Source organism: Agelaius phoeniceus, chromosome 4 (assembly GCF_051311805.1).
Source record: "Agelaius phoeniceus isolate bAgePho1 chromosome 4, bAgePho1.hap1, whole genome shotgun sequence".
Taxonomy (NCBI): domain Eukaryota; kingdom Metazoa; phylum Chordata; class Aves; order Passeriformes; family Icteridae; genus Agelaius; species Agelaius phoeniceus.
In genome coordinates this window covers 50,944,264-50,959,022 of record NC_135268.1, presented here as the reverse complement: position 1 = coordinate 50,959,022, position 14,759 = coordinate 50,944,264, and the positions used below count along the sequence as shown (strand labels likewise).

General features: G+C 39.1%; 1 protein-coding gene across 1 annotated transcript in view; it reads left to right on the top strand.

The window, feature by feature from the left end:
- LIMCH1 (LIM and calponin homology domains 1) overlaps positions 1-14,759 on the top strand; it is a 175,217-nt gene that overhangs the window by 71,441 nt on the left and 89,017 nt on the right. Inside the window, exon 3 of the mRNA XM_077177579.1 lies at positions 4,163-4,232. Coding sequence (XP_077033694.1) covers positions 4,163-4,232 — 70 coding nt within the window. The remainder of the gene's footprint in view (positions 1-4,162; positions 4,233-14,759) is intronic.

Here is a 14,759-nt window from a genome sequence, read left to right as displayed (position 1 = left end):
TTTCTTTTTAGGAATATGATCTGTTACCTGAGCAAAGAGCTCTGTTGGATACCTCTCCCTCCAGCCTGGATTGATCTGTGAACATACATCACTTCAGCCTTTCTTTTCTTCTTATTCTCTGAAAATGCTTCTCTTCCATTTCCTCCTGGAACTGAGGTCTTTTTGGAGGCTGGGTTTTTGCAGCCATCCTCTGAATATTTTTGTAACTGACGCTTTCTTGCAAGAATGTCATGGGCAATTTATAGGTGCTTTTCATTAGATCTTTTATCAGCTGTTGCCTGAAACTCCTTCTCTTCCTGGCAGAAGTTTTTGAAATTCTTAACTCATGATAAAAACCCCCAGGAAGGTCTAATAAATTAGTCACACAGTGGCTAGCACTGATTTCAGCTTGTCTGTCCAGCTGAGGAGATACCTTATCTCCTGGAATGCCAAGCCTTGGGGACAGCATGAGTAGAGCATTGATTCTTCCCGAAGCTATGAGAGCTAGTTTTCATTGGGGGAAGGAAGTGACCTAGCTTCTCCCTGTGCTGGGACTAGAGCAGCTTTCCACTTCCATCATGCCCTGTTGTTTCTATAAGGTAAGCCAGGTCTAAGGTTTTAGCCTCTTATGCAGTGTCTCACTGTGCACCAAGCCAGCTCCTGGCACAGGGGAAAGGGAGGATGAGTGTCTGGTTGCTCCAGGGGAGATTTAGATCGGGTATTAGAAAAAGTTTTCTCACCAAAAAGGTTGTAAGGCATTGGACCAGGCTGCCCAGGAAGTGATTGAGTTACTATCCCCAGCAGTGCTGGCTTAATAGCTGGACTTGGTCATCTTTGAGGTCTTTTCCAACCTTGATTACTCTATGTTGGACTGAAAACTACAAGAGAACTTTGAGAAGAGCAGAGGATTGTTCTGACTCAGGACAGGTGCATAAGTGGTAGAGGTGGTGAGCAGAAATCCCCACAGAGAGCTTGAAGGGTCTGAGAGTAGGTCATGCATGTATGTAGAGACTTGGGTTTTGTGCATGGAGCCTGAAAATTCATAGTTGTATCCTGGTTTGGGTTATTGTCTTTTGGGTGTTTGGTGGGATTGTTTGGCTCAAAATGAGCGAAGGATTAGGATTAGGACTGGGGAAGAGGACACAGGCTGGAGCTGTAGATGCCAGAAGAAGATACGTGGTGCAGGTTTTCTCTCCTGAAAACTCTTTAGACTAGGACATGGCTGGGGACAGAAGGCCCTGGGCAGCCAAATCCTTTGGTTAGGATTGGTGGGGCAAGAAAGCGTGGGACTGCAGTTGTCAGGGGCTTCTAGGAGAAGGTGTGAGTTAGTGGTTTTTGTTCACCTGCAGAGTCTGTCCCCTAGGCCATGGCCGAGGATTTTGTGCCAGGTCCCCAATGCAAAATGGTGATCTGTCTTGTTTGCTCAGTATTTCAACAGAAACCCACAGAGCTGATAAAACTGTCCATACCAAGATATATGCTTTATGAAAGTCTAAATTGGCACAGCAAATTTAGTTTGTGTATACAGGCCTATGTCAGAAGAGGTATATTTAGTGGATTTTTGAGAAGCTGGGATGGACACTAACTGTGAGAGTGAAGGCGACTATTGAGACCCTGCACAAACAGCACAATTTTTCAGCTGGCTTGGTAGCAGAGCAAGCTTAAACCACTCAATGTTTTGGCATCTGGATTGTTGCTCTAGATGAGGCAATAAGTCAGAAGCAGACAGTCTGCTCTGGAAGAAACCTCCCTTTGACATATTCTGCAGCAAGCAAGTCCTGGGGGGTTTGGTGCCAGACTGCTTAGAAATGTTTCTAATAGGAGACAAACTTTCTAATAATAATTTTAATTCCTTCCTCAGGGTTTTCCATCTTGCCCCATCCTATTTTCTCTCTCTTCAGCCTCCAAATGATGAACTAAAATGTTGTTTGTTCCCTACTCCTTTCCTTCCTCTCAATTTATCCTTCTCCTATATTTCACAGGGAAGTCTGTACAAGTCATTTTGAAGATTTATTTAGAATGGGTTTTGGCATTTGAGGTATCCAATAAGAACTCTTTATTTTGCCTTCTATTATTGCCTATGACTTTTAATCTGCACCTGCAATATTGGTTATGGTGCTGATGAATTCACATTTGAGTAATAAAGAAAATGGGATGCTTTAGCTAATACATTGTTTTTTTTCCTGAAACAGAATAGGCAGACTGAGGATTAAAATCACAAGAGAGCTACAGTATTTGGAAAGAAGTCCTCTGGCAAAAAAAAATTGTATCTTGAATTGCCTGGTGTAGCAGCTAAATGGAAAATAATAGTTTTATAAAGTTGCTGCTCTGTGAGGTTAAAAAGTACCATAGTGTCTTCTGGGGGAAAAAAAGTAATTATTTTTCCATCTCTGAAATAAAATAATGGTTCTAGAAGATAGGCAGTTCTTTTATTGGCGTTCTCTTAATCTAATGGGGAAAAGTGATTTTTTTTGTAAATAGAAGTATACGAATTAATTTGGTTTTAGGACATTGCTGTTGGATTTTACCTTAAGCAGAAGAGGAATAGTACAGCCATCTCTATGATCTTGGGTTACAGAGTTTTTGACTTCAAGAATATTTTAAAAATACCCCCAGCTCCCAAAAGTGTCATTCATATTTGTTTTGATGCTACTTCCAATACATGATGGTGTTGGAGATGTGGGAACTTCAAGGACGTAATAACACGCATACAATTTTGGACAAGTGGAACAAAAGCTTTACTAACTATGATCATAGGAAACTGAGAATCTCCCACTCTGCTCCCCTGTTCTGTCCAAGTGATTGCAGAAACCCAACCTATATACTGTTTCAGGGAGACACAAAGGGAAAGAGGTGAGGGAAAGTGATCACTTCAATGTTTATAAAGCCAGATGTTCACTCCTGGAGGGTTGAAAACCTTAATGAACTTGCAAACTGCCACAGTCCTAAGGAATCAAGCAACAAATAATGTGCTGCAATGGAGAGATGGCTCTTGGTGGAGCTCTGAGCAGTGGCACACTGCCTGTTATCCTGCTGTTATTATGCCTGTTAGCCCTCAGAAGTAGGGAGCTAGAAACCATCACAGACTGTTAGCTTTAGTTGAAAGGAATATTCTTCTCATTTGGATAAACTTTTCAGGAAGACCTCTCAAATATTAAATATGAATAATTTTACTACCACAACAAGCTGCCAGAGGAGTCTTCTCTTGAATGGAGACCATGACCAAAATGAGGTTTCCTCTGTTCCATGGAGCTATTCTAATTTTCAGAGAGTTTTAAAATTTAAGCAGACATAATTTTTTCCCTTCAAAGATCTTGAATTTTAAGTCCATCATCTTGAATTGATGATTTTCTTCGCAGTGGATGGAACTGGTTGAATTTTTCTTTGGATAAAAGGCATTATGGTTTTCTCTTGGGGGAAGGGCGGTGAAGACACAATGTTTGTTGCAACAGGATTTTACAATTAAAATTCCCCACTTTTAGAGGCTTGGTCATTTTTTTGAGTATTGTAACAATGAGCCATGTCAGCACATCTCATAGCATGCTCATGGGTGGTGAGGAACTTGGATTTGGGGGGTTGCTAATCTTTGGACACTGAACAGTGTTCAGCTGTGGTATCACTGGCCTAATGGTGTTTTCATGATGAGAAGGGGGGATTATGAATTCCCTTTTTATTTGTCTTCTCTCGTTTATGATTTAGGAGCCCTCCATTCAACACAATATATGAAAGAATGGCATTTAATTTCAAGTTAAGATGAAAAAAAAGATAGACAGGCCACCCATAAAGTGTACATCCTTTCTCACTTTCCTTCAGTGCAGAAACTGCCATAGCTGGATGCCTTCTAGGTTTCTGCTCTCAGGCCTTTCCAGGCATGATCTGCCTGTACACAGGTAAGGCAGGCTGATGTGTCAAAATTCACCCAGAATCTGTCTGGGTCACTGATGTGATCTAGATCAATTTAGAATTTAAAATAAATACTATTGTGTTACTGTGCTGTGGATATTCATCCTAGTCTTTCTTCATTTCAGTGATCAAATTTGGGTGTCCATGTATGTTTTCAGAAGGGAGAAAGGGGAGATTCTTTTTTTCCAGTCACACTTAAATCCTTATATGCTGGGGGAAAATTTTTGATAATTTGGATTTTATGACTTTCCACTCATAAAATACTCCTTTCTCATAACAGGTTGCTGAATGCGATAAAGCCAGGATTGGTAAAAAAGATCAATAGACTACCGACCCCCATTGCAGGTTTGGTGAGTATTTCAAATGGAGGAAAATATTTCAGTGCTGCTTTTTGCACCTTGACATTGACTATGGGATTCAGATAGCAGTTATTTTTGTAATTTGAACTCTTCTAGCCTAGTAAACTCAGACGGTCCCTCTGAAATTGGAATGCTCTGTGTAGTCACCTTAAGACCTTTCAGTCTTTTTTTTTCCAGAAGTAGGCAGTATTCAAGTGTCGGGGTATATTTTTAGAGGAAGATGATCTTCTTGGTTATATATCACCTCTCAGTTGTGGCACTAGCTTTAGAAAAACTGGAATGCATGCATAAGAAGCCACCACCACAAAAAGATAGTTTTTGGAAAGGAAGAAAACTGTACTTGTATATTTTGTCTCATTTTCCCTTTCTCCAAAATACCACAGTCTGCAGATAACATTCATTCTGGGACATCTGGGGAATTGTTTCATGTTGACTTTAAGGGCAGACCAAAATTTGTCCATACTCTGTTGTAAGCAAGGAAGACCACAGAGGATGTGCTGACAGCTCATGGGCTGCCAGGAGCACTGGGTGCTCAGGGGGTCACCTCAAGTGGTGGCACAGTCCTGTGCTTGCTGGTGGGGCAGAAGGTGGGAGTGGGTGCCTGTTGGGTCTAACAGGATTAGCCACATAGAAATATGTCTGTATTGATTTTATCTTCAGCTGTAATAGGGAATAAAAGGGTCTTTGAGCATGTGGAAGGTGGCCATCCTCTAATTTATACTCATCATGTAGATAGTGGTTCCTTTGTGTTCACATTATGGCCTATACAAAATTCAGAATATATTATTTGTTAATACCTGAAGTTAATGGTCCTTTGTATAAACAGCATTAAAAAGTTTCAGTGTATCAGAAACCATGCTACGTTTGCTGTTAAATTAGCTCTACAGTGCTGTTGCATAGCCTTTGAGGCTGGGTCTTTCAACATGTAGATTGACAAGGCTATTTCTGCATGAATACTGCCTGGTTTTAGAATCTCATTTTTGATCCCCACCACCCTTTCTCTAAAGTTTCCTTGAGTGCCTTTCTTTTGCCTCTAAAACCCATCTAGTTTTATTCCTTCGCTGCCCTATTTGAAAGGAATATTTGACATAAACAGATGAAAAAGTACCAGTAGTGCAGTTTTCTTTTCCTTGGCTCACTTTCAGGAAAGACTCAATTTTTGTTATGACTGTTTTAAGAAGATGATATTGAATTACATTGGGTTTTTTCCTTATTCATATGTAAAATCCCAATGGTAAGGTGGTTATAGTAGGAAGGACATAGAAAAAAGTCATTATGTGTGTGTATTTTTCTCATTCCTTGAGATAAAGCTCTCTTGCAAGATGTGTATCTTCAAAGCATTATAAAAAAAGAAGTTTTCAGGCTACGAATGATACAGTAAATCTTTTTTGTGTTGTAAAGTCACTTCATTACCTCGGTACCTGTGTCCTCTGATTTCCTTTAGTAACTACTTTTCTAAATATTTTTTCCTAATAAATAATTAGGTTATTTTAAAAAGTTCACTATTTTTGAGTTCTTGAACATTACCAATGAATGTTTTTATATACTGTTCAGTGAATAAATAGCTCCCAACAAAACAAACGATCAAAATTTCCCCTTGCTTTCCAAGACATCTGGTTCCATACCTGCTGACTTTTGTTGCCATTTGTAGTTACAGTGGTGAGTAAGTGGCTGCTTTAAGGACTACATGTGAATTAAAAGGATCAAGTGTTCTATCTAGTCTGTTATGCTTATTTATGTTGTATTATTTAAAAGTACAGCCATCAGGGGTTTATTTGAGCACAGGGTGTATCCTTTTCTTTTCACTAACCTGTACCATGCCTATGTGTCTGAAAAAAAAATTAATATATTGACACTATGGTCCAGAAGCAGTTATACCTCCCAGGTAGTTGACCCTACATGTGAGAAATTCCCTTATTATTTGCCAATTTTTCTTTATTATCTTAGTTTTGGTTGGCTTGACATACTAAATAGTTACTTCTTTCCAGTTATTTCACCCCAGTGAGTGTGATTTCCTCAGGTACAAGTAGAAATGCTGTGAAAGCTTCAGTACCTTTTCTTCCTTGCATGGGATACATGCTTTTAAATCCTAGATGCTGCTGCTGCCTAAAAAGTGTAACTGAATTACTGTAACAGAATTCATTTCTTTCCTGTATCTGATAGAATAAGTTTTTATTTCACTAGCAGAGACAATAGGTACATTTTCTTTTATACACAGTAGGAGCTAAAACTTATGAGTAATTTTGGAGTATTCAAAGTGCCTTTTGTTTCATCCTTAACCTCCAGAGACACAAACAGTTGTATATTATGTAGCTCTACAAAATGTCTACTTGATTCTAATTCTCCAGATGATAGTCTATTTTTCTCCTTTGTTATGGTAAGGAAAAATTAGGAAGTGTCCTTTATTGAAGGAAAATAACAGTAAACTTGAAGCCCATATCAGACACATGCTGAGGTGTTCACTTTGAAGTATTATCAGGTGTAAAAATTCTGCCTATATTTCATGTTTGAGTGACTTCTCACAACACCTCTGTAAGTATTATGTATAACTGGTTCAGTGTTGACAGACTGAATTCTTCAAATCTTTCCTGGCATTTAGAACTAGATGAATCTGCAGTTACTCTGAAATTCTGATCAGTGACTTGCTCATGTATTTTAAGAGGGAATAATTTATTTGCAAATCTCGCAGACCAGAACACCAGTCATTTAAGTAAAATTTATCCGTTATAGTGCTGTGGTGTTAAAGTAAGAACTCCAGGATCTGAACAGCACCATACTTAGCACAGCCTGTATAAATACACAAAGATGATCTTTGTCTAGTTACAAGTCTAAGTCAGGATGTGGATTGTATGCAGCATTACATATAGAATTACATATGTTCAGCTTGGCAGGCTTGTTTGTAACTTGCTTTGATCTCCAGAAGTGCCGACTGCTTCTGTTATCACAGCAGAAATGATACATTGCTTTAATGAAAGAAAATGTAGGACCACAGCTTTGGTATTCGGACTTACAGTGTTAAATCTGATGAAGTGTTTTATCATTCTTGTTCAGTATTCATTAATCCTGAAAGCTTATGCTCCCACCAGAAAGCAAATTCACAAAGCATTCAAAGAACATATTAGGCCTAGGTAGGAGTAACAGAAGAAATTTTCTCATGTGAAAAATTGATACTGAGCATCTTTGTTCTAAGACTGTCAGATTTCTAGCACCATCATTTAATGTATTTAATTGTAGAAGGCTGGAGAAGTGTTTTGGCTAAGTTATTAATTAAAAAAACATCTGGAGCTGCAGAAGACTTGCAAAGATGTATTAGAGTACAATGAATATAATATAACTTTTACAAAACCAGCAATTTTTTTCAGTGAGTTGCTGTTGGTTTCTTTCCTCTTGTATGACATCCTCTTGTATGACAGTGAATACAACAAATTTTTAAGGTTTCTACTAATTGCAATTTTGTACCTCTAGACCTTATTATCTATTCTATGAAAAATTACCAGCAACACTGTAGATAAGGTTTGCTCTATAATACTAACTACTGTATGTTGACTTTATTTTTCCCTTAAAAAGATTCCAGCTTTTGCTTCCTGTCCCTGAATAATGTCACTCTGTGAGAAAATAAAAGGTTTCTGCCTTATCTTTTGTTTGACAGGATTTAGGGGAGTTTATAGCATTACTTCAGTTCCTTGAACAATCCCCACAGGAGCTCAGACACTTACTTCAGAGGCTGTGTGAATGATTCTCACATATAATAGGAGGAAGTAGTGAACACAAAGATGGAGAGATGAACTTTAGCTTGGATCTTGGCTCATGTTTCAGTACTACTGAATAAAAAATCTGTTTACTGTGGCATCCAGTTTTCAGTTTGTTTATGGTCCTTAACTTTGTGACGTATGTATGATATAGCACTGGAAAAAATAGACTTGCAGAAGTCACCTGGTTGCATGGTTATTGCACCAAGATGAACAAAGGCAGAATGTGCTGCTTAAGAAAGCTTGTTCCTTTGAAAGCAGGGTTGGGTTTTTTTCCCTCATTATTTTCCCAGGAAGTTTCTTTTGGCAAAGTGTTCTCTGAGAGCTTGCTATTACCCTTAATAAGAACAGCTATCTGTCTGCTGGTGCTGGTAGCTTGTTCTTATGCTCTAATATTGCACAAATTGTAAATTTGGGGTTTTTCTATCTTATATGTTATTTCAAGGAAATGTTGTCCTTATATTAGCTTTCAGGAGTTTGAGCTACTAATTAAATTCAGCAAATGAGATCTTGTTTCTTCATGTAGGTATGAACCTCAAAATAAAATTACAAGACCCAAATAAATTATAGTGTGTATCACACAGTTAAAAATAATTAGCAAAGATAAATACACAAAACTTTAACCAACGTGCATTATTTTTATCACTCTCTTCATTCATACCTCCTTGTTACTAATTTTTTTGAAGAATTATCTTCTTGGTTTTTTTCTTTTAAATTTATCATTCTCCCTTTAGTTCTAGTACTTTCTAGAAAAATCCTGCTCCTATTGTAATATATAGATTCATAATATATGATAGTTTCTGTTTTCTGTTTTGTACTACTATTCTCTGCTGAACATATTCATTTCCCAGCACAATTGTATTCATAAAAAAGTCTTGCTGTGTAAGTTGTGGTACATGTCAAGTAAACAGAAGCAAAATTTCCTGTCTATCTAAAAACAATAAGTTCTTGGCACTCACATTCCTAAAGCATTTTTGTGAGTGTTGATGTAAAACAAAGTGTCAACAGCATAGCAAAATACTGTGCAAACCATTCTGCCATGTTTTCTGTGGATCTTCCTTGCTAAATAGCAATTGGTTTCTCTACACCTCTTGTGCCTGCTTTCAGTTCTGAAATCTGAATGTTTGACGAATGCAATATTTAGGGTCTAGCCAGTAGTTGAGAGCAGCACTGTGTGCTTTGGCTCATAGTGTACTACATAATGAATCTCTTCACTAAAGCAAGAGTATCCCTAAAAAAAAAAAAAGTAATGGTTAGTAGCGTGTCCTTGTATCCTTTATGTTGTTTGGGTTTTTTACTCTCCTAGCTTTCTAGACTGCCTTCAAATTGATTTTCCATTTAAACTTTCTTGCCTTGGGTGTCATCTGAGCTGGACAGAATTACTTTATGAAATTCCTGTTTAATGAATTAAGTTGTACGTTGTATTCATAAACATTTCTAAGTTACACAAAGAATATAAAAGCAAACTAACAGGTGTTTCTTAACCACATTGTTTGTAAACAAAGTCTGTGTGGAACAATCTGCAGTGAAGCTGTAGCTAATTCATCGCAGTAGAGGAAAACAGCCATCAGTTCAAATTTGGCAGGAAGCACAGAGAAAGCAGTATTGGGGGGAAAATGAGAAGCAAACAAATAAAACCCAAAAGTTTATATGGAAATTCAGCTATTTTTCTTTTCAAAACTGAATTGAAGGTTTTATTGCTTCCAATTAACCATACAAATGCTGTCCAGGAAGCATTGCTCTACTGCCATTTAAACTAGTATTACAAATGGAAAATACAATGCTGGCATCTCATTTAGTATTCTATTGATTAAAATGGCTGTGCTTACTCTGGTGTGTTTGGTTTGGTTCCAAACTCTCAAACATTTGATGCTGGAAACTAATAATTGATCTGACAGTGAATGTACTGGAGACATATTCCACTGCTTCACTTGGGTTCAGCCTGTGTTGCCTGGCTTCCAAGTTGTACTATAATCTGATGTATGCATGCAAGAGAGGCTGAAATAATAGGAAATTAATAAAAGGCATGTACTATAGAAAAATAAACAAACAAAACAAAGGGAGGTAAATGACCCCACCTTATTTATTTGTTTGTGCTGGTCTGAGCTGCATTTAGCTGTAACACACACCCTCAGAGAAGTGAGTTTAACCAACTCCTAGTAGTGTTCATGTTCACCACCTCTGTATGGCTCATGAGTTGTCCCTAACATCCATGGGCAATCACTTCCTTCCTCAGCTACCAGCTGCAGTGTTGTGTTTATGATGGCTGGAGGTGAAACTTGGAATTAAGAACCTTGTTTGTTTCCAAATTGCCCATATTGATCCCTCAGGAGTTTCTGTGTGCTTTCTGCACCACTGGCCCCAGCAAGAACCCAGCCAGGACTTTGGCAGACCAACCTCACTGCTGGCCTAAAGTCCCATCTTCTGGATGCTTCCTTGGCTGGAGTGCTCACAGTGCACTCAATAAGCTGAGCTGTTTGTTGGCTGGGACCACTCCTTGTCATGCTGAGGATACTGGCCCTCTCTGCCAGTGTCCAGGAGTTTATTCCTTGTTGTAAGATGAAGTCTCTCAGTACCCAGGGTGCTCTGAACAGTTTCCTTGCTGGGTCAGAACAGCACCAGCCAAGATGGGTAAATGTTTGCAGGACACTTGTGAAGGATGGCTGTGATCCACAGCTGCTGTGGACACATGCAAACTTCTGAAACTAGACTGGTTAAGGTTCAAAGGTGCAGCATTTTCACAGTCAGCTTAAGCTGTGCCCTCAGCCTGCTGAGCTCTGCTGCTGAGAATGTCAGGACTTGGTTTGGCCAAATGCTAATATTACTTGTAAGCTCTTTGTGGCAAGGATCATCTGTTAGTCTGTTTTTGTCTAACACCTCACCCCATGAGTCCTGCTCCATGGCCAGGACTCCTAGACAGTATGTTAATACAAATAATAAATAACAGCTACAAAAATATCACAAGCATTCCTATGTCATTCACAGTCTCATTTTAGACTGCTCTCCCAACACCTGTGAGTTTAATCAGTAGGTTTATAATTAGATTTATTCCTACTGAATAATATAGAACATTAATATGCAAATTTGGAGGCAAGGGGAACCTTTTCTATGATAAAACCAAGAGAGGATGGTCACTGCAGAGGATGTCCTTTTTTGAATGGTTTTTTTTTTTTGCTGTATGAAGACATCCTTTGCCTGCCCAGCCTTAGCATGCTTTAGGAAAAAGTGTTTGATTAAAAGCAGAGTCTACCTGTTTTAGGGCTATCAAGTGACTTCTCAAAGATGTTATTTATAAAATATCATAATGATTGGTTTTTGGGGATTTTTTTGGTACGGTTTTTTCATGGTTTTATTTTTTTCCATAGGAAGTTTAGTAAACTGAAGGGATAACGTTTGAAAACAGCAAAAAGAAAAACATTGCTACTGATGAAGTGATAATACTAGGCAGCTGAAATGTGAGTTTGACCTTGTCATTGCATTAACCTTTACTATAGATGATAGGGTCTTTCTCGGTTTGGGGAGGGCAGCTGGCTTCCAGGAAGGGCTCATTTTGTAGCCATGAAAAATGTAGGTTGCCTACTGGAATAACTGCTAGATTTGCTTTTAGATGCTGGAGTCTTTCTGCAAGTTCAGCCATGACTTTCATTATACTGGTTTAATGACACTGAGGTGAGTGAGTATTTCAGAAATGGCAAGCTTTTGAAGAATAATCTCTAACTATCTGTAAATATAAGAAAATATAATAGTTTAACAAATCAATGCCATTTGCCATATAGCTTAAATTCCCACTTAATGAAGTGAAGGATCAGTGCCTTCCTTGAGCTGCTATCTGGGGAACAAAGAGCCTGCTGAACAATGATTTATACTCTTCAAAACAAATCCCACTGTGGAAGGTTATGACTTCTCTTCATAGCTGGGCAAATACCACATGCTCTGGAGACATGTACCATCTTCAGGAATTTTCAATGAAGGAGTTGGATGCCCTGAGTCTGTGAATGTGTCACCTGTGTCCTGTGGGGAATGTGACACTGTTGCTGTTTTATTCAGGCACCTGCAATTTTTGTGTGTCTTCTATTGCAATATTGATTAGTTTGCAATGAGGATATAAAGAAAAGCACTGAGCTGGTATACTGCAAGTGTTTGGGCCAACACACACAAAATATGCAGAGTTACAACTGTCCATGTCTTGAGGCTAAATAAGTATCAGCTTTTGTCCTTAGCAAGGAAAACTAGACCTGAGGTTATGGTTGCTTTCAGCTACCCTGAATTTGGCATTCCTGCAAGTGACAGCCTTGGCTTTCATATTAGCTGGAGTGGGCAACTGACCTGGCTAAAAAATACCCTTTATCTTCCAGCATGAAAAGAAATGCGGGCAGGAGAGAAGGAAGAGGCTCACCAAGGTGGGAAAAGAGGTGTCATCCCATCAGTTTAAAGTAGTTTTGAAACTGCAGCTACAGAGTTCAAACTTAGATGCACTCCTTTAGGTATTGGCCAAAAGCAAAGGACACAGCAATCCAGGAAACTCTCAACCTTAAATCTTTCATTTAAAGTTTGTCTGTGTTTAAAATTATACTTAGTAGTATTCTCACTCCCTAATTCTGGAAAGCCTCTCACAGGTTGGAGTCTGTAGGTCTGTGCTATAAATACCATCTCTGATCCCCAACTGTCTTTTTCAGTGACATGTAGCCTCTGCTGCAGGGAACAGCAAGATCAATGTTGACAACCAGATAATAGCAGCACTGGAAATGTGAAAAGGGAGGGTACCTTCCCAAAAGCTCTTAACCTGAGAAATCCTGGGGTGGCAAGCAGGAAGAATTTTCACAGTATAGTCAGATTGGCCACCTCAAAATGGTCCAGGGAAGCTCAACCCTCTTTGACCTTCTCCTGTGAAAAGAGAGCAAGCCACAGTCTGTTGTGACCCCAGCCCTTGGGCTGAAGATGGTGGCAGAAGAATGCTGTCTCTAATCCCCTCCCTGGCTGCAAACCAACTTGGTGAAGTCCATTGCAGTTAATGTCTGCTAGCAACTGTTTGTACTGTTTCTATGCTGAAAACCTTTCCGGGCACTCTTAAGTGGATTTATTTTAGATGATGTGCATGTTGCTAGCAGGAGCCTACGTGCTGAATGCAGATGATGGAACGTGTCTTGCTCCAAAGATCACATTGCAGTTGTTTCCCTGACTTAAAGCAAACAAGCAAAAAGGCAAACTAATGGAAAACTGGTGCCTTGAAGAGCTGTGCAAAGTGATTTCTTTAGTTTAAGAGCCCAGCAAAATTCTATAGTCTGGTGCTGTGGTCAAGAATTAATAGAGGCCTGAAATACCTGACACTGAATTCTCCTTGTCTCTGCATTCCTCACTGCTCCTGGATTAAAGCCACTTGCTTCCTGCTTGGCATGGTACTTTCCAATTGTAATGCATTTCCTCTTAAATGTCCAGAGGTCTAATGATACTATTGTAAACCTGTTAAAATTAATGCTGCAGAGGAAACAGCTTTGTTAATTGCTTATGGAAAATACAGAGATAGGCTGAACTATCTTACTGAGGGACATCAAAACCATTAACTATTAACCTTTTGAAAGCTGAAAAGCCTTGTGATATCATGTGCAAATCTGCCCCACGGCTTAGTAGGAGAATTGCACATTCATTTATGGACAAGCAATAGAACTAATGGTCTAGAAAATTAATATTGCAATACAAAGGCAATCCTCAGCTCTTTGGAGTGGTGTCCTTCTGTTAACGTCCTCATTTTTGCCGGGTATTTGTTTGTTTCTGCCTCCTCATTTTCATGTGGGAAGCACTATTACTTAAATGGTGAATGTCTGTTTTTCTTTGGAGCAATAGTGCACGCTGATTTATTACTGCATAGTATGTGAAAGGGAGTTTTCTTTTCAGGCTTTTCAATAAGGGGAGAGTATTGAACTTGCTAAATGTGTGCATGCATCCAAGTGTGTACTGAGTTCAGCTCAGCTTTTTTCAGTTCATTCTGTTACACTATTTCATTACCTTGGCTTTTCTCCTTTGAACTGTAGTAGTTCTCATGCACAATTTAAAACCGAGCTTGTGTTACCCCATAAGGCTAATGGTAAACATGATGCTTCCCCCCTTCTCCTTTCTCTTCTTTTTTAGTCATAATGTTGGTATTATTTGGTCTCCTTTTACTACTAAAGAGATGTTACTTGACTTAATATGTTGCTAAGTGGCATTGGTGTGGTGGGAGGCATGTTGGACTGAGTGCCAGATTGTGACACTTACCCTTGCACCTGTTGTGGGGCAAAATGTTTCAGGCCTTGAAGTGATAGCCCAGGCTGCTGATGCTCTTGCTGCTTGCCATTTATAACTGTTGGGTTGGATGGGTGCTGTGTAGCTTGGTTTCACAGCCAACAAATCCTATGGGTGTTACCAAAAGTTCCTGGATATTTCTCATACCTTTTCTTAATGAAAGCTGCCTCACTGCTGTTGTCCTTTGAATACTGTTTCTCCTTTGGTTGGAAAGAGGCTTGCTGTTTTTTCCAAAACCAATCCCAACTTTACCACTCCTGCCTAGCAACAGCATTAGGGATCTTAGAGCTAATGCCTGCTGTTGGCTAAATTACCTAAGTTGTCATTGAATTGTTATCTTTCCATTCAAGCCCTGATATAATGAAGTTATAGAGGTTCCTGTGAAGCTGCTCGGTGAGTGCCTTCAGGGGGAAGCTGCAGGGCTGACTTGCTGGTAATGGGCACAAGAAGATGCAGCACAATAAAAAGCTCAAGTGTCAGTGAGACATAG